Here is a 19,900-nt window from a genome sequence, read left to right on the forward strand (position 1 = left end):
ATGAGAAGACTTCTTGAAAAATTTAGGACAGTCACAGAAGATTATCTCATTCAGTGAAAAATAAGGATTATATAGGTAATAGTGCAACACAAGCTAAAACAAAAAGGTAGAGAACACGGATGAGAAATCAAAAATACAAGAAAAGTCACTTATATCAAGAAAACAACATCTTAGTAAATGATGTGTACATAGAGAAAGGGATAGAGAGACAGTAACACACATTGAATGGGATATATATTGAGCTCAGCTAGTTCTATTGGTTCATGTTTCTACCACCACCTATTTTCAGAGTGGGGAAATCACCACCTTGTTTAATTGCCTCCTCTTCTGCAAAGTGCCTGCTAAGTAGCCTTTGTGCAATAATGCTGTGTACAAGTGCAATGACAGAACATTATTTTGTTTCAGATCTTTTTCAAGGATAATAATAAGTAATTGGGATTTCTTTTATTTTGAAATGGTCCTTCAATTAAATGAATAATTTAGGATGCACCTTTTTTATTTTTTATTTTAGAAGGAGAGACGGGGAAAAAACATATTCACATGAGTTTGCCAAACTCATACAAACTAGGGATGCTAAAGCACCATCTTTTAGTGGCAGATCCTAGTATACAGATGGATTTGCAGGAAAGTCAGTAAGACTTGGCACATGTCCTGATTTATGTTTGATTGAGGGGGAACAGGGGAGGGGGAGAGAGAGACTGATTTTAGGACCAGTGCCTAGAAATTAATGCAGAGCAATTAAATTTACATCTCATAAACTGTAAGCATTTGGTTGAAATCAGTGGGATTGCCAAAAGTATGTTAATATCTTGGAGTGGGAAACCCACTGGGTCTTAAAAAACATTGCAATGGCATTTTGAAACTTGTATCGTGTATTAAATTACCAATTATATTTAATTGTAAGTTAATTCATAGAAAATATTACAGTGAATGAATACTTCACCCATATCTCTAAGTTAGCTTCTTCAGCTTGATTTGCAAAAGAGAAAGCTTCACAATTTCAGTGAAGAGTTATTTTTCCTTTAAAAAGTGCTTTACATGCAAAAAGGGTTCTTTTTATTTGCATCTCATCATATTTTGCACTCAAAGACATATTTTTGCTTGTAACTTGAGTACAGCTAAAAATAACCTCAATTCTATTTACTCTAGTTAGAAATTGAGTGAAAAACATTATTTTTCATGATATTAGGAGTATAACCTTTTGTTGCTAGACACATAAGTCAAATAAAGTGCAAAGTTTTGTAATGGCTCTGATAAATACACATCAGAGAAGTTAGTTAATAAGAAAAAGAACTCTGTGATTCTAAAGTACTTCAAAGAGGCACAGGTGATGTCAAAATTAAAAATAAGGAACATAAAGCAACACTAAGAACAGGAATGAGTTATTCTATTAAGTATCTGTATGTTTTTCCCTGGATTAACTAGATCTTCCCCCAAATACAAGTGCTTGGAATAATACACCCTATTTTGAAGGTTGTGAGAGTTTAATTGGGCAGATGTGACCAGTCTTTCCAGTTTTTTTTCTGCCCATAGTCACAGTCCATGGGCTTTGCTGTTTGGCAGAGCTGGAGCAGCATCCCTGCCTAAGGCTGAGCACTGTGGGTCACCCCCAGTGCAAGGTGAGAAGCTGGTGAAGAACTGGTGCCTTGCTGTAACACCTGGAAAAAAAACAGTTTTTCTTAACCACATGTTCTCCAGAGCACCCTGTGTTTTATATAAACTGCTTGCCTCGAGGTAAAGGAGCTTTTCTGAATATGAAAGGATCAGCAAATCCTACTGGATTCTCCCCAAGAATAATTTAGAACTAAACTCAGCAGCCCCTCAAAACCAAATAAGTTGAGCTAATAATATACCTCTGTGGTAACATGTCCATAAATTTCCTCAAGTGGGAGGCTGGGAAAATTGCCAGAACAAGTAAATTCCACTCTAGCCACCTGTTTGCCTGCTGGAGGTAGGTGAACAGAAACAAGCTGAATGTAACTTGTGTGACTGATTGCAGATACCTGAACTTTGCAGTGACCTCCTGGGTCACTGGAGTGCTGCTTTGAGCCTCCCAGGCCAGTGGAGTCTTTTAGTCCAGGGTCTGGTGGATGCTTCTTCAATTAGAATCAGATATTTGCAGAATAAACTGAGTTGGATGGGACTCACAAGGATCAAAGTTCTACTCCTGACCCTGCACAGGAGATACCAAGAATCACAATTTTTAGGGAAGGCTCTAGTTTTTGTTCTCATTTCTTGTTACTTGCAATATAATCAAGACTTGTCTTTAAACAGATTAAAAAAAAAAAAAAAAAAATCTTCCTGAAACAGGTCTTTCCCAGTTCTGCCCCAGCTCCCATGCAAGATTTCACAGTGCTGGTCATCAGGCTTTGAATGGGTTTTGTATCCTGACTCCTACACCTGACTGCAGGGATCACATGGATTCAGTGTCTATTAAATTCCCCTTTCACCCAAGCACTCCTGTCAGAGCAGCCAAGGGGGAGCAGGGGAATTTTCAGACTCACCTAAACACAGGAACGAGCTAAGAGCAGCATCTCATCCCATCCTGCAGTATGAAAATGAGCAATAGGCTTCCTGCAGGAAGGGCAGCAAAAATACCTGTGAACACCTGTGGAGATTCCATCAGGGCTACAGCAAGAAGTGTGAGATGTAAAAAGCAGATGGTGCATAGAAATTTTGAAATGAAAAGGGGGAATTATGGGTGAGGAGAGAGGAAGGAAGAAGGAAGGAAGGAAGGAAGGAAGGAAGGAAGGGAAAGGAAGGAAGGAAGGGAAAGGAAAGAAGGAAGGGAAAGGAAAGGAACTTGACCAAAAGCCAGCAAACACACAGGAGAAAGATGTATTTTGTATTCAGAGAAGTGAAAGCTATATAAAAAATTAATTTCTAATTCTCACCTTTTCAGAGATGCTTCTACCAGTGGTGTTCCTGTGTTTCACAGCTCTGCTGTCTCCATTCACTGGACAGGTAGAATATATATCTCTTATTTGTAAAATTTGAGTGAGTTCTGAGGCACTTGAAGACCAACTGAATATGGCTGAATATACCAAACATATGCAGAAAAAGTCTGATGAGATATTTAGGATCTGGAAAACATTTATCCTTGAACTCTGCTTTATTTCAAAGCAGTTGTCTGGTTCCACATTTGCACAAAAAAAAATCTAAATATTCAGGATTGCATGTAAGTTGGGTCAGAGATAACTGTATTTTCCAGAAGTTTCCATACACAAATCCAATAATCTGGACCTCCTAAAGATCCAGCATTTCTCCCATTAATTCCACACAGGTTTACAGACATCATTTACCTGCCTCTTTTCCTTTCTCATCCTACAGTTCCTGAGGTATTGCCTCTCCCTTTCCTCACAGTCCCATCTGCTCAGCCTGTATCCCCAATTTCCCTCAAACAGCTAAATTAATTCTGAATTCACACACAGATTGATTCCTCCCAACCCAAAACTAGTCTGAAATCTGTATTTTGCTACTTCTGCATCAGAAACAGTGGATGTGACTGATGGCTTGACTGCATTTTCCCCTAATTCTTTAATTTCTCCTCTCAGTGCTGCAGTCTAGACCAGTTGAGAATAGATGTAAAGAGGAGTTCCTCACAATGGCTACTTTTTAATTAGAGAACATCTGAAAAGCATGAGAAATTTTATCAGTTATGACAGAATTAGAAGAAAATCTATGGCATGAAAGGTATAAACATTTTCTGTTGAGTGGGTGTCCTGATGAAGTACCACAAGAGGCCTGAGATGATCCTGTGATTAAACAACATATTTCTTCAATAGAAAAACATTGATAGGGATAAAACTACACAGAAGAGAAACACACCATAATCACAATTCATACATTCAGATCATTTTTAGATGCTCTTTCCACAAAACCTTATTAGGAAATTATAATAATGGTTAATACATCTGGTTCTGTTGCCTAATTGTACAGGCACAGAGACATTCCAGGATATCTCAGTCCTCCAGGGAGGGTTGGAAGACACAATACAGGAATCAGTGTTATTTTGCCAAGCTCTACACTGTGGAACCACTGAAATGCTGCTCCACATGGAAGCACCCCTGGAGACACTTAGGAGGCAAAGACCACAGTCCTTCCTCCCCCACAGGGATGATCTCCTTGGTTGATAATAAAATTTTGGTATTTTAATATTTCCTACACAGGATGCAGGATTTAGTAACATACAAATAAAACAGAAACTTTTTTTTTTTTTTTTTAATTTAGGGAACTGAAGCTCTCAGTGCTCTGTCAAGCAGCACAGCAGAGCAGCAAAAGCTGATTGTTGACAGACATAATGCCCTCAGGAGAGGAGTAAAACCAACTGCCAGCAACATGATGAAGATGGTAAGTTGTGTGCTGCAAATCTATTTTAATGAGTAGTGGATTCTATGAGAGATACAGGACTGTATGCAGGGTCACATTATTTTGTTTAGCTGCAAATTCTTTCCCCAGACCTTTCCTAAGGATTGAGCACAGCCAGCACAAAGAGAACCATAAGGCTGGGCAGGTGGAAGAAAAAAAACTGGAAAATTTGGTGGTGTATCAACAGTTATGTCTCTTTTGAAGTAAAATGAAAAGGAGAAGAAAGATCCATAGCATAATTGATTTCTTTCTGATGCATTCTTCATCAGGCTTCACAGTTTCTATTCCCTTGGTGCACAGTAACTTTGCTCCTACCTACTTCTCCCCTCAAAAAATGGGATGAAAAGGATTTTACATTTGTCTTTTTTCTTATTTAAATGTAATTTATAAATGTTGCTGTTTTATGAGGGGTTATTCATAGGTATGTGACTGATTTTCTCTTCTTTTGTTAAGGAATGGTGTCCTGCAGCTGCAAAGAATGCCCAAAATTGGGCCAATCACTGTATTTTAAGGCACAGTCCTTCTAATCTGAGGAGAACCAGTAAGTGAAGCATGAGTGAAACTGGAGAAAGTCACAAGTTATTGATGTGATCAGTTTGGAGTTTTGTTTCTTGGAGGAAAATAAGATGCAATTTTAATTCCATATTGATTTTTTTTTTTTTTTGTCATCGTGATAAATGGAAATTTCTAGGTAGAAATCTGCCCAATGAGTGAGAGAAGTTCAATCCTATTCTCATCCCAGTTTTACATAGGTATATCCCATTTTCTACAGCAGATGAAAAAATTAAATCATAGTGATAAAGCATATTCTCCTAAAATATCCATTAAAAAAAAAAAAAAAAAAAAAAAACAAATCTAGAAATCTAGAGCCAGTTAAATGCAGAAATCAGTTTACATGTGCTGGTTTAAAATATCTGGGAAGAAAAGGGCAAAAGGCAAAGGTATAAAATGGGCTGGTGGTGCTAAGCATAGACAAGACTTAGAATTTTTAAATCCCCTGGTAAGTTGAACCCCAAACTGCCTTTGAGATTCAGATTAACACTTCAGTCAGTCACTGGATATTGAATTTACAGCTGTACCATGTTAACAGCCCAGTGGGCTGCAGTCTGACTTCTGCCCACACCATATGAAAAATGTGGACAGTCCTGTCAATGCTTTATTTCCTAAAATCCAAATCCTCTGTTTTTTGCCAGGGTGAATCCCATTTGAGGACCAATGCAGTGGGGTTAGATCTGAATAAAAACAGTAGATAAGAGCAGTATAAACACTCTCTTGTGTGCCAGGAGTAAAATTTAGATTATTGGGATTTTCCCAAGATTACTGGGCTGTGACCTGGGTAATGATTATATTGGTGACTTCCAAATTATAAAAAAATTTACAGTCATGAACCTGTGATGCAGCTGTGCAGGTGTTCCTACAGTTATACAGAATTATGTTCTACCAACAACCAACCACCAGCCAAACAGGTCATGCTGCAAATTGGCCAAGTGACACCTGCAGTATTTACAAAGGGTGATGTCACTCAACTGGAAAAAGAAAAAACATCCCGCTGCCACATTTAGGATGAGAATTTCTATGGAAATCATCCCACCTTTTTCTGGTTTGTTTTGTCGGGATTTTTTTTTTCTCACGTGCTTGTATTCTCTATGCATTTCTCAGCACCGCTTTCTTTTCAGATGTACAATGTGGTGAGAATCTCTTCATGTCCTCTGCCCCCATCCCATGGTCAGGTGTTCTTCAGGCCTGGTACAATGAGGAGAAAAATTTTGAATATGGAATTGGGGCAAAAAAGAAAGGTGCTGTGTTTGGCCATTACACTCAGGTAGATGCATTTATATATTTACACATATTTGCATTTCAGGCTGAACAAATAAATGTTAGCTAAGCAAGTTTTCCCTCTCATCTTTAAAGCAAATAAATACAATGGAGACATGAGAGATATTCTAAGAAAACCAGATTAAAATTTCCAAAGAAACAGAATTAGAATGAAAATAATGGGTAAAATAGCAAAATTAAAATCAGAATAATAGCCTAAGTGTGTGTAGGAGTAAAGAGTAAGGATACTGGTATTTCAAGACTTCAGGAAGTAACAATTTATTTGTTTGTTTAACATCTGAAAATTGCCCAGACGCTGGAAAAACAGGATTATTGAAGTGTCAGCAAGGAAATACAAATAGGTTTGTTGCAGTCAACAGAATTCTTTTGACTCAGAAGAGTTGGACAGTGGCTTATCCTAAACTTCTACGGTACCTGTACAAAATACAGGACACAAAATTTTACATCATCATTCCCATATTAACAGTTTCAATTGAATTAAGACATAAATACAAAATCAAAGTTTTTATAAAAATAAGTCTTGAACTATTATTGTTATATTCCTAATATTCTTTGGTTCAATAGGGGTGAAAGCAGATTTGCAGTAAAATGAGGCTTGTATTTTCACTATAGAAGGTAAATAAAGTGACTTAACATCATTGTAAACATTTCTATGGTGCATATTTTATTTAAATGATTCTCAAATTTCTATTTTTCATACTCCCATGATTTTTATTCCTATACCTACAGATGGTTTGGCACAATTCTTATAAAGTTGGATGTGGTTTGGCTTTCTGCAACAACACTAGGTTCAGCCACTTCTACGTCTGCCAGTACTGCCCTGCGTACGTATTGATTCTGATTTTGGCACTTCTTACATTATCAAAATTAACCAGGGGTGGTGAAATTTGTAACAGGGCACATCACCAATAGCTGAGAAACAGGTCTGAAGACTGTGAAAGGATAGAAACATACTCATGGAAAGAGTTGTCAAACAAGAAAATGCATAAAATATATAAAAGGGACACTGGTTTTCAGATTAAGTGTCACGTGCCTAAAAATCCTAATTTTCATAATAGTTAATTAGAAATAAATATTTTGCATTTCTACTTGAAATCTCAATTCAGAAAGGCATACCAATATGTACAGTACCGTGAAGACAATAATTGCTACAAAAAACTTTAATGGGAATGCTAAGGTAAACTGATGATTTCAAATAGTATTTAAAATTAATTTTCACATTCACAGTATCATGTTGTGGGTTGACCTTGACTGACCACCAGTAGCTCATCCAGCCTCTCTGACTCTTCTTCTCAACAGGATGGAGTAATTAAAAAATATGGCAAAAAGTTCATGGGTCAGGATGAGGTCAGGGGAGTTCACTCACCAGTTGCTGTCATGCAAAAAAGATACTTAGCTTGGGAAAATTATTACTAATTTATTACTAATCAAATCAGACTAGGATAATAAAAAGTAAAATTAAATCTAAAGCACATTCTACTAACCCCTGCCTTCTTCCCAAGATCAACTCCTGATTTTGTCTCCCTCCTCCCCCTCAGCAGCACAGTGGGATGGGGCTGGGGGCTCTGCTCAGTTCATCATGTGCCATTTCTGCCACTCCTCCCTCCCATGCTCTTCCCCCATCCCATTCTGGATCCTTCTCATGGTCACAGTCCTCCATGAACTTCAGTGTGGCTCCTTCCCACAGGCTGCAGTTCTTCCTGTGCTGCTCCAGCACGGATTCCTTCCATGCTTCCATTCCTTCAAGACTGGACTGTGCAACCTGTGTCCCCCACAGGGTCACCAGTCCAGTCAGGAGCCTGATCCAGTGAGGGCTTCCCATGGCATCAGAGCCTCCTTCAGGCATCCTCCTGCTTCAGTGTGGGTCCTCCACAGGTTGCAGGTGGATCTTTGCACCCCCAAGGACATCCAGGGGCTGCAGAGGCACAGCTGCCTGTCCATGGGCAGCAGGGAGTCCCAGCTGCAGTGCCTGGGCACCTCCTGCCTCTCCTGCACTGACCTGGGTGTCTGCAGAGTGATTTCTCCCACATATTCTCACTCTTTTCTTCTGGTTGCTTTCTTCTCACTTTTTTCTTCTGTTTTCTTCTTTCTGCTGTTGCATGCAGAATTTACCCTCCCTTGAATGTGTTATCACAAAGCCACTATCACCATCACATGGGTCCAATTTGGAGCTGGCCAACACTGGCCCTGTCTGGAACAGAGACAGCCTCTGGTGTCTTCTCACAAAAGCCACCCCTCCAAATTCCTCCCCCTTTCTGCCCACTGCCAAAGAATCTCCCAATAAACTCAGCACACCTGTAAAAATTGATTGACATGTAACCAAAAACCAAGGGTAAATGGAAGTTCCATAAGTAACTGAGTGTAAATCTAAACATCTTTATAATTTAGTTTTCCTCTCAGGTATGGTGTAGTGACTTCATAGCTGATGTTGGTAACATTGATCTTTCAGGGGAAACCTAATAAATTCATTGAACACACCTTACAAGAAAGGAGAGCCCTGTGGGGATTGCCCCAATGCTTGTGAGGATGGATTATGCAGTAAGTTCCAAACATTTTAATTTTGACCTGGGTAAAGTTGATGCTTAAAAAAAACCTTAAATAGCAATTAATTTATGCAAACTGATTTTTTTTTTTAATTATTTGCTGAAATACTAGGCCAAAAGTACTATCAGGGAATCTCATTTCACCATGCTGTCTGCTTTACCTATGTGAGATAAGGCTTTTCCATGCCCAGGAGAGATAAATCTCACCCTTGAACCTAAGAAATCCTAGGGAAGGAGGGATGACTTTACCTTTTTTTTTTTTCTTCTTCATCCTTTGAACAAGGGTGGCAGATCAAATCGAAGTAGCAACACAATTGATAAGAGCAAGTGGCAAACCTGAGTTTTTGGAATTCTAATAGGAAGTGAAAACATATGGGCTGAGTTTCACAATACAAGATTTAATTCCTGTCTTGTGTTATGGAATTAACCAAATTCTCACCAGAGACTGTAGCATAAAGAAAGAAAGATTTAAAACACCTTTATGAGTAAGAAATCTCCTTGAGAGAGCCACTTATTTTCTATGTGTGGTCAAATTAGTAGCTGGGATGTTGCTGGGGAGTAAATGGTAACAGAGAGGAAAACATTAGAGAGAAAATAACATTGATGAAATTTATTTTGAAAGGACATGCTGCAGGTTTTCACTTCCCACTCATGATTAATTTTGTGTTTCAAATAATTTTCAGCCAAACCTTGAAAGTTTGAAGATGTACCCAGAGCTTTGTCAAGTCCACTGCTCTACTGCTCTGCTCCTGATACTGGAAAACTGGAATAAAATAACAGGCTCAGCTTTTACCTTCCTGGACATCAATCTCCTTAAGGAATTCTTCACTATAGTATAGTGACTCACACAAGAAAAACCTGTAGGATGATGTAGATGTTCTATTTATATAATGATCCAGAACATGGTAGAAATCTTAATCTAAAGTTGTTGCTTGTTTGCCAGATATATTTAATTATTAGCTTTTCTCATCTCTCTTTTCTCCAAATATTATCTAATAAACATTTTTAAAGGTCTGTGTTTCCATATGTTTATTATGTTCTTGGGATAGATGGATAGTTGCTTGGCCATGCAACTACTTTTAATTTAATTGAAAATTTAAATTATTGTACTGTTAATAGGACCAGAAGACAAAAGATTGCTTGAAATATGTAATTCCTAAAAGAAATTAGGAGATCAGAGCAGTTTCCTCCAGATCTATTCTGGTTTAGAATCTGTTGCTAACATATGTTGTACATAAAATGCTCAGTTGTGAAAAAACACAATGTCATGGTGTGATTTGGGTTTGCCAATTTTAATATATCTAATTTCTTTTAGAGATAGGATTTAGGAGTAGAGACAAGTCAGGCTCAAAACTTAAAAGGGTATAAGCAGAAATTCATTAACAACACAAAAAAACAAGAATTCAGAATAAGATTCCTAGAGTGTTCTCTCCTCCCCTTTCCTTCATTCCACATTCCTTAACAATATAAAGAGAACACTTCAGTCAGTTATCCACCCAAATAATCATTTCTGTTCACTTAAGAGAGAAAAGTTCCTTTTTCTGGTTTAGGCTTAGCAGTGTCTTCACTTTCACAGTCTGTATCTGCCCTGAACCTAGAGAACCATGAATTTTCCTCTCATTCCCACAGTCCTTCCAGAGCCGTGTTATGGGTTATGATGCATACATGGGGTACTACTTTTAAAGGCAAGCTGCTGAAAAACAAAATTCTCTTCATCTCCTTCTCTATCAAATGTCTCTTCATATTCCAGTCCCAAAACAGAGAGCTCAATTTCCCAAGGCAAAAAGTCTTCTTCTCGAACACCCATCCTCCCCAAGTATATTTCACAGTTTAAAGGAATTTTAGTGTGGTCACAGTCCCCTTATAGCCCCACAAAAAAAATGGTTTTCATCTACTCATCAGTTGCATCTTTTCAATCTCTTCCCATCAGGAACTTTATCTTTATTCCACTGACTTCTGTAGACTCCATGCTCTATTTCTTCTCATTCAGGGGAGCTCAGAAGATCGAGAATCTTATCCAGGCATTAAAAAGAGTTAAAATTGTATTCAGATCGTGAAGAAGCCTCATGGGCAACTGGAGGCCTCTTCTGCCATGTGGGGAGCCGAGCCAGGGGCCAACAGGGCCGGAGCCGAAGCCATGTGGAGCCAGGAGCCATGGGCTACGTGGAGCCAGGGGCCATGTGGAGCCAGGAGCCATGTGGAGCTGGGGGCCATGTGGAGCCCAGGGGCCATGTGGAGCCAGGGGCCATGTAGAGCCCAGGGGCCATGTGGAGCCAGGAGCCATGTGGAGCTGGGGGCCATGTGGAGCCAGGGGCCATGTGGAGCCAGGGGCCATGTAGAGCCCAGGGGCCATGTGGAACCATGGGCTACGTGGAGCCAGGGGCCATGTGGAGCCAGGGGCCATGTGGAGCCAGGGGCCATGTGGAGCTCAGGGGCCATGTGGAGCCAGGGGCCATGTAGAGCTCAGGGGCCATGTGGAGCTGGGGGCCATGTGGAGCCAGGGGCCATGTGGAGCCCAGGGGCCATGTGGAGCCAGGGGCCATGTGGAGCCCAGGGGCCATGTGGAGCTCAGGGGCCATGTGGAGCCCAGGGGCCATGTGGAGCCCAGGGGCCATGTGGAGCTGGGAGCCATGTGGAGCCATGGGCCATGTGGAGCCCAGGGGCCATGTGGAGCTCAGGGGCCATGTGGAGCCCAGGGGCCATGTAGAGCCAGGGGCCATGTGGAGCCGGGGGCCATGTGGAGCCCAGGGGCCATGTGGAGCCAGGGGCCATGTGGAGCTCAGGGGCCATGTGGAGCTGGGGGCCATGTGGAGCCATGGGCCATGTGTAGCCATGGGCCATGTGGAGCCCAGGGGCCATGTGGAGCTGGGGGCCATGTAGAGCCCAGGGGCCATGTGGAGCTGGGAGCCATGTGGAGCCATGGGCCACGTGTAGCCATGGGCCATGTGGAGCCGGGGGCCATGTGGAGCCAGGGGCCATGTGGAGCCAGGGGCCATGTAGAGCCCAGGGGCCATGTAGAGCCAGGGGCCATGTAGAGCCAGGGGCCATGTGGAGCCATGGGCCATGTGGAGCTGGGAGCCATGTGGAGCCCATGGGCCATGTGGAGCCAGGGGCCATGTAGAGCCCAGGGGCCATGTAGAGCCAGGGGCCATGTGGAGCTGGGAGCCATGTGGAGCCAGGGGCCATGTGTAGCCATGGGCCATGTGGAGCCGGGGGCCATGTGGAGCCAGGGGCCATGTGTAGCCATGGGCCATGTGGAGCCGGGGGCCATGTGGAGCCGGGGGCCATGTGGAGCCAGGGCTGGGCCAGGGGCTCCCTGCAGTGCCGGGGCCAGGGTGTCAGAGCCATGAAGAGCCGGGGGCCACCAGGCCAGGGGCCACCAGGGGTTGCTATCGGCCTGGCAGCTGGAAGGCCAAACAGAACAAATTAGCCTTAACAATGTGATTTACGAAAGCAAAATAACTTTCACTTGTTTTCCCTAGTTGTCCTTCACCAAATCAGCTCTCTGATTGTACCAGAGCTCACAGGGAAGCCCCCAGAGATGGGACAGCCCCTCCATTCCCTGGTGCGGTGCCTTCCCCCAGGCGAATCCACCCCTTGCACGTGAAACCAGCACACACAAAAAATACCCCAAAAAAACAAACCAAATGTAGTTAATTCAAAATAAGAATCCTGATTATAGCATAAGATTGTATTTAAATACAGGTAACCAAACCTGCCTTGTAAAGAAAAAGGACATCTGAGGTAAGGGCTTAATTCACAATAACAGATAGTCAAAAGGGAGGTCTCTGCATATGGAAACTTTATATTTCATAACAAGTAGACCTGTGTTTCAAATTTTTTAATATCTTCTTTTGCTGTATCTGTCATTAAATTACTCATTTTTACCAACCACTTCATCATAATTTTCATTTTTTCTTATTACCATGAAATAAAATTCTCTAAACTTCACCAATGTTGTGACTTTATTAGCATTAGGTGCTGAAGAAAGGCTAAATATTAAACAGAAAGAGGTTATGAGAGAAGACTTCCTTGGCAAAAACAGAAGTCAGGCAAGCAAATCTTCATGAGACTCCCTTTCAGAGAGAAATAACAATTAACTAAATAACCTGCAATCCCCACTCCGTGACCTTTGGGAAATAGGTATTCTTCTGTGCATTTACAATGGGGCTGAATATTATTTCAGTCTCACCTTACCAAGGTTGCACATTCCAGTCGCCTTTTAGTAAGGAAGCTGCTGTCATAATTAAGATTTCAAGTCCCAGAGTCCTTGGCACAGAATAATTTCACCACACATTTCTGACTCCTTCATTCCAGTGTTATTTCTTCTAGTGTGAAAGGCAAGTATTAAGTTAAAAGTTCAATTTCACAACCCAAAGTGCTTATTATTTGGGTTGGTTTTTCCCTCATTCGTCTTCACCAATTTTCCCTCCATGGCACACTGCCCTCTCACCTGGAGACAGCTGTAAAAGTAAATTAAGCAATGCCAGGGCATAGGTGTGAGTGCTGGAATGTGAATTACTGCCCTCTGAAATAATTACCACCGGTCTAAGTAAGAATGATTATATTGCAATAGTTAATCCAGTGCTGTTTTCAATAAGGAAGTAGAGAGAGCCATTACGCTCACTCACAAAATACTCCACCATGAATAGTGGGTCAAGAAATCACAGAATCATTAAGGCTGGAAAAAACCTCTGAGATCACTGAGTCCAAACTTTTACCTGTCACTGCCAGGTCCACCACTAAACCATGTCTCTAAGGACCAGAGCTGCATATTACATATTTTTTTAACATTTCCAGGGCTGGTGACTCCAGCACCTCCCTGAGCCTGGTCCAATATGTGACAACCCCTTCTGTAAATTTTTTTCCCAATATCCAATCTAAACCTCCTTTGGCACAGCTTTGAAGCCATTTCCTCTTGTCCTATTGTTTGTTACCTGGGAGCAGAGATTGACCTCTCCATTTGGTTACAGCCTCTTTACAGGGAGTTGTGCAGAGCCAGAAGGTTCCTCTGAGCCTCCTTTTCTCCAGGCTGAGCCCCTTTCCAACTCCCTCAGCCCCTCCTCACCATCCTTGTGCTCCTGACCTTCCCCAGCTCTGTTCCCTTCTCTGGACACACTCCAGCCCCTCAGTGCCTGTCCTGTAGTGATTTCTGTTAGGTTCCACTGCAACTCAAGCCACAAGAACTTATTTCTCAGTCACTCATAACAGGAAAGAAGTAATGTAATAAGGTAAAAATCAATCATCACACATCTGACCTAGGGAATAAAGGTCAACAAGCCTAATTTAGATCTCTAGGAAGATTATGAAACAAATTTTTTACCTGTCATTTTTGTAATCAGTAGATTATTAAATATCAACATGGATCCTTCGTGAACTGATCTTGCCAAAACAAACTCTCTTCAGTGAGTCACTCAGATGAGAAGATGCTGTGATGGCTTAAGTAATAAAATCAGGAGGGGCAGTTCAGATAAAAGTACTAAAACAGGGCACAGCCATGCAGCTGAACACACACATCCATGGATGCTCCTGGGTTGAGGCAGGAGACAGAGACCTCTGGCACCTCAGGGTCCTGGTGGATGACAAGATGTCCATGACCCAGGAGTGTTCTCTGTGAGCAAGAAGACCCCATGAGGGACATATGGGGTGCTGTGTCCAGTTCTGGGCTCCTCAGGACAAGAGAGACATGGAGCTCCTGGAGAGTGTGCAGTGCTGGGTGACAAAGATGATGAAGGGACTGGAGCATCTCCCTGCCCAGGAAAGGCTGAGGGAGCTGGGGCTGTGCAGCCTGGAGAGGAGATCCTGAGAGGGAACCTCATCCCTGGGTGTCCCTGGGTGTCCCTGAGTGTCCTTGAGAGTCCCTGAGTGTCCCTGTGTGTCCCTGTGTGTCCCTGTGTGCAGGGAGGGTCAGAGCAGTCCCAGGCTCTGCTCCAGGGCCCAGCAATGGCACCAGAGGAACGGGCAGGGACTGATCCCAGCAAGTTCCAGCTGGACAGGAGGCAGAACTTCTTTACTGTGCAGTGACTGAGCCCTGAACAGAGACCAGAGAGGGGCTGGAGTCTCCTCACTGGGATATTCCAGAACTGTCTGGACACACAATCTTGTGCCCTGTGCTCTAAAACCACTGCTTAATGTGAGGCCCAGCTATTGATGTTTTTAGGGCATAAGAAATATTTAGTGACTGACTGTGGTACCAAAGGGCCACGTTGCAATCAGGCAGTGCTGGTAAAAGACTTAAAGCCATTATAATAAACACTTCCCAACATATTGCAAGGCAGATTACCTTGTCCCTGATAGCTCCTGTCATCACTGGGACCCCCAAAGCTGAGCAGGCTTTCCTCTTACCATCCTGTTCCTGCTTCCTTCCACCTTTCAAGGAGAAACCCTTGATACATTTAGCAAGGACCCAGAGAAAACCAGGAGATGCCATGGATACATGGAAAGGGATTATTTCCCATTCCTCCTTCTCACCTGCTCCTGAGGGAGCTCCTTGCAGAGAGCTGGCTGCTCTGGGGCAGGGCCTGAATTATGTCCCACATGATGGATCTCCTGGCTCATTGTGGGAAAATATATAGATAGGGTGGGATGGGATGGGATGGGATGGGATGGGATGGGATGGGATAGGATGGGATAGGATAGGATAGGATAGGATAGGATAGGATAGGATAGGATAGGATAGGATAGGATAGGATAGGATAGGATAGGATAGGATAGGATAGGATAGGGCAGATAAATTCAGTTATAAGGGATCTACCTAGTACAACTTTCTGATCAAAAATTAGTTTGGAATGAGTTTGTCTCTAATTGTCTCACTTGTGCAGTGGTTTAAGAGGAACATAGTGATGTGTGATGATGATGATGGGGACAGTTCAGCCAAGGTAGTGTCCCATCTCTTGCCATTACAAAGAGAATGTCCCTTAATGGCAGATGGAAAAATCTTGTGGCAAGCAGAACTGAGTTTGTTCTTTCTCCAGATTTGATGTCCTTTATAATGACCTTAAAAAAAGGGGACTGTGGCATTTGAAATATTAATCATCTAAGCAGAAAGGTGCTGCCTTTTCTATCTGTATGGAGATAATCCTTATTGATTTTCTCTGCAATATTTAGCCACATAAGATATTAAGCCACTTTTTAGAGAAGTGTTATACAATGAAGAAATGAACATTATACTAATTCTAACTGGGCCTTTTTCAGACAGATTTCCTGACTTCATGTCACTGTCCTTCTGCTCTGCTATATCAGATTGCTGAACAAGTAAGAGACAAAACTTAAAGAAAATAGAAATAATCTATAGAATTACATGTTTTAATTTATTATTTTATCATTTTGTAGCTGGAAAAGAAAACATCAGGTCTATGCTCAGGAGAAGCATGTTGAGATCACAGAGGTGCCTGAGAACATCTGTGCCCCAGCTGATACAAGAAATGCTCCAGAACCTGATGTTTTGCACCCTGACATCCAGCTGTGTCACCCAAAATCCTCAGGCTGCCCAAACAAGAGAAGGAAGTGTCTCCAAATTAGATGCTAATTGCAACAAATGACTGAGCAAGAAGTGACCTATTTCAATTTAATAAGAATCAAAGTTTTAATCCTTCCCCTCTCTCCATGCTGGGGTATACACAAGGGTTAAAGATTTCCTTAGGCATGGCAAAGTGCTATGAGAGGCAGATAGGACCACACATTTGGATTTAAGCAGCTGTATTTCTCCCTGAGCTGTCTGTAGGGATCCTTTAATCTCAGTCTCAGCCTGTCCACAAACCAGCACTTGCTGAAATATGTTAAAAATCCTCTTATTTTCTCAGCTTAAAGTGCCAGGCACTGCCCATTTATTACTCTGCCTATAATACATTTAGCTATAGTTTGATGGGATTATCATTTAGTATCAAAAAATTGCTGTTAATTTTCATAAATTTTTGCAGTTAATGCTGTTCTGGCCTCACCATGGAAAGTTACCTGAGGTGGGTTACACAGCTTGGAAGAGGAAGATCATCCCCAGTGCCTCCACTGCATTTCCTCCTTACTGAATTGATCTCACTTCCTAACCTGGCAGAAAATGATCCACAGCCTGGCTGGTACTGAGTCAGCCATCCACAGAAGGAACTAATTAATGATAATTCAGGACATTGTGCCAGGGTAGGTTTGGATTAGATGTTGGTAAAAAATTCTTGACTGAAAGAGTGATCAGGCATTGGAACAGATTGTCCAAGGAAAAGATGGAATCGCAAAAAATGTGAAGATGTGGTGCTTAGGGACATGGTTTGGTGGTGAGCACAGAGCTCCCAGGATCAGGTGCAGCCTCAGGATGAGGGACAGATCTTCAGTCTTTGGGCACACAAGACTCACCCCATTACCACCAGTAATAAGATGCTACCTTTCCCTAATCCACTCCTCCCTCCTCACCAAATATACATCTGGTTGTGATGAGAAGTAACCAAAGCAGTTTTAGCCATCTTCAAGAAAAGTGTCTTTGTGCCTGATGAACTCTTGATGACATAATCCAGGACACAAACTCAGCAGAAAAATGTTCCCCTGGTTAGTTTTCTCTTAGAGAGGGTAACTGCTCTCCTCCAATCACAGTGTCAAAACTAAAAGCAGGACCTTAAGCCCCTGAATGTGCTTGACTTTCCTGTGCTGTGTACTGCTGGAATTAAACACCCACTTTCACACAAAGACACAACACTTGCTGAGGTATGGGGAGCAGCTAAACAAGATTGTGTTTCTGGTTTAAACGTGCCTTAAGATTTGCAGCTGCAACGCTCAAAGAAAATAGAAAACAGGTCAAAAGAAGCACTCATTAGATGAAACCCCTCTACAGAGCTACTGCTAAGATTTTAGTGCTGGGGGAATACTTTGCAGGGTCTGTCATGTGTTTATCTCCCAGTTTATCAGAGGAAGGTGTCAAAGGAAACAATAAGTAAAAGATAATCTAGTCTGAGACTGACAAGACCATGTTGTCTGGGTCGCCTGCGCAGCGACACAGCAGCGTGTTAACCAGCATTGTTAGCAAAATCAGGGACAGGAACTGCACATCTGATGGCACTTGTGAGGAGCAGCCACCACCTAATGAGTGCCACGGGTCTGTGGTTAGTGCTGTGTACATCTGTGAAACAAGGTGGAGATAAAAGATAAGGAATGATAAAGTGGGACGTCATGAATCGGCTTCTACAGAAGGAGCGTATCGTGGATAGCATTTAATAATGCATCGCCCCAAGCAGCTCAGTGTCTGAGCCTGATCTCATCCTCTGCATAAAGCATCTCCCCTGAGCCCCTGCTCTCTTTGTTCACTTCAGGAGCTGCAGCATCAGACCTGCTTTGCCAGCAGTGGGTGGGAGCAAGAGGCTCATCCTGCCAGGAGGTGATGCACAATGCATAGGGTGCCCTTCTGCTCAATTTAAGGAAATTACAGCAAATAACAATGCCATCAGGCTAAACCATAATTGCCAGTGGCCCACCCATTGCCAGTTAACATCAAACAAGATTGTATATGTTGAGCAGTGAAAGTTCTTCTTAGCCAAGATGGACCACACAGCTGTGGGTTCAACTAAAGAAATGAGTTTGCCCATGAAAACCTCAGGAATATCAATATGAGTGAGTGTATCAGCTCAGTTCTGGGGAAACAGCAGGCATATATGGTGATTTACCAAAATAAGGGTATTGGTCTAATAGCAATACTCAACTGTGACAGAAAAAAGACTCTCTAACAATTTAAAGTTAGAAAATGCATGTTTATTCAGTGCTGGGCAGGAATCCGCCAATACACACTGCAACATCACAGATGATCACAAAATCTATTTATTGACAAAAGATTCAAACAAATACATATTCATAATAACAGCCCCTCCCATCCCCTGCTTCCTATGGTAATAATTATCTTGAATTAAGCATGTGTGATTGACTTCTTAAATTAAGTCTGGGGTCGTTTTCGTGGGGAGGGGTCTTAAAAGGAGGAAGTAAGGCAAGTCTTCCTCACCCTAAACTCAGGACTCTTTCTATCAATGACAATACAAATTATTTCTGGGGATAGTCCAGTTTTTCAAAGAATGGGTTTCTGGTTGCATTGTCTATTTTCCTTTGGATCTGCTCACTAGTTTCATCTTTTCCCATTGTAAGCCCAGCTGAGCAAACATAAAATGACAGACAATCAATTATTTAAGTTTCAGATAACTACCTCTTTCTAACTTTCAGCTTTTAATTATTTTCAGCAAGGTAACTAAAATCCTAATTTTCTAAGATTAGTGTTTCAATGGAATACATATGGCATGTGCACTGCTGCCCCCTTCTCATGACCAGGAAACACATCAACAACTGCAGTGCACACTCAAGACTGCCCCAAGATCCAGGCAGGAATGGGAGATGTGTGCACACTCATGTCCATGAGGTAGTTGTGAGCAGCTGAAGAATGGAGAGAGGTGTGATTTTGCTTTGCTTCTCACAGAGGAAACACAGCCCATTTTAATCCTTCCCACAGACCCTGTGGAGATACCATCAAACAGGCTCCAAAGCTGACACACTGATGAGAAGGTGAATCATGTCCATTGCAGTCTAACACCTTCCCTGCATTTCAGAGGATAACTACACAGTGATGTTGGTACGTCATTGATGCCATTCTACAGCAGGACAAATGAATGCTTTCTCTGATTCATGACCTGAATCTGTTTTTAATTTCAGGCCTTTTTAAATAAATTTGCCTCTGAAACCTTTCCATCCATTCTTTTTTTATGTCTCTCTGTAGTGACAGGTTACACAGAGCCAGAACAGAGGTCTGAGCACTGAAGAGGTTTTCTGTCCCTTTATAATCTTAGTCCTTGACACAATTTTGGCTTAGACCAAATATTATTACCTTCAGAAAAGCCTTGGCATGTTTGACAGGTTAATAACACCAAGGGCCCTTCAGCATCTTAGAAGATATGGCTCAAGAAGCAGAGTTCAGCTCTACTGACCAGAGCCAAACCAGTGGCCTTAAGATACAAAAAGTTATCACAGACAACTTGTACCATCCATATCCTTACCTCTCTTCCCCAAACAATTGTTTTCCTCAACCTTACCAGGAGACAGTTATAGAATAGTGACTGACTTGACTCATATAATGCTTTTTTAAAATAATATTAGTGATGTCAAGGCAATCATTTACTTTACCTGCTCATCCAGCCTGT

The 19,900-nt window shown here is 42.0% G+C and overlaps 1 protein-coding gene across 1 annotated transcript in view; it reads left to right on the plus strand.

Annotated features, from left to right (window-relative positions):
- Positions 1–2,904: 2,904 nt before the first annotated feature.
- Positions 2,905–19,900, plus strand: part of CRISP2 (cysteine rich secretory protein 2) — a gene marked incomplete at its 5' end in the record, with an annotated part of 34,497 nt that continues 17,501 nt past the window's right edge. Inside the window, 7 exons of the mRNA XM_079298251.1 lie at positions 2,905–2,964; positions 4,231–4,350; positions 4,822–4,909; positions 6,045–6,190; positions 6,934–7,028; positions 8,654–8,742; positions 10,798–10,996. Coding sequence (XP_079154377.1) covers positions 2,905–2,964; positions 4,231–4,350; positions 4,822–4,909; positions 6,045–6,190; positions 6,934–7,028; positions 8,654–8,742; positions 10,798–10,996 — 797 coding nt within the window. The remainder of the gene's footprint in view (positions 2,965–4,230; positions 4,351–4,821; positions 4,910–6,044; positions 6,191–6,933; positions 7,029–8,653; positions 8,743–10,797; positions 10,997–19,900) is intronic.

The sequence above is a fragment of the Erithacus rubecula genome (genome assembly GCF_903797595.1).
Source record: "Erithacus rubecula genome assembly, chromosome: 2".
NCBI lineage: Eukaryota > Metazoa > Chordata > Aves > Passeriformes > Muscicapidae > Erithacus > Erithacus rubecula.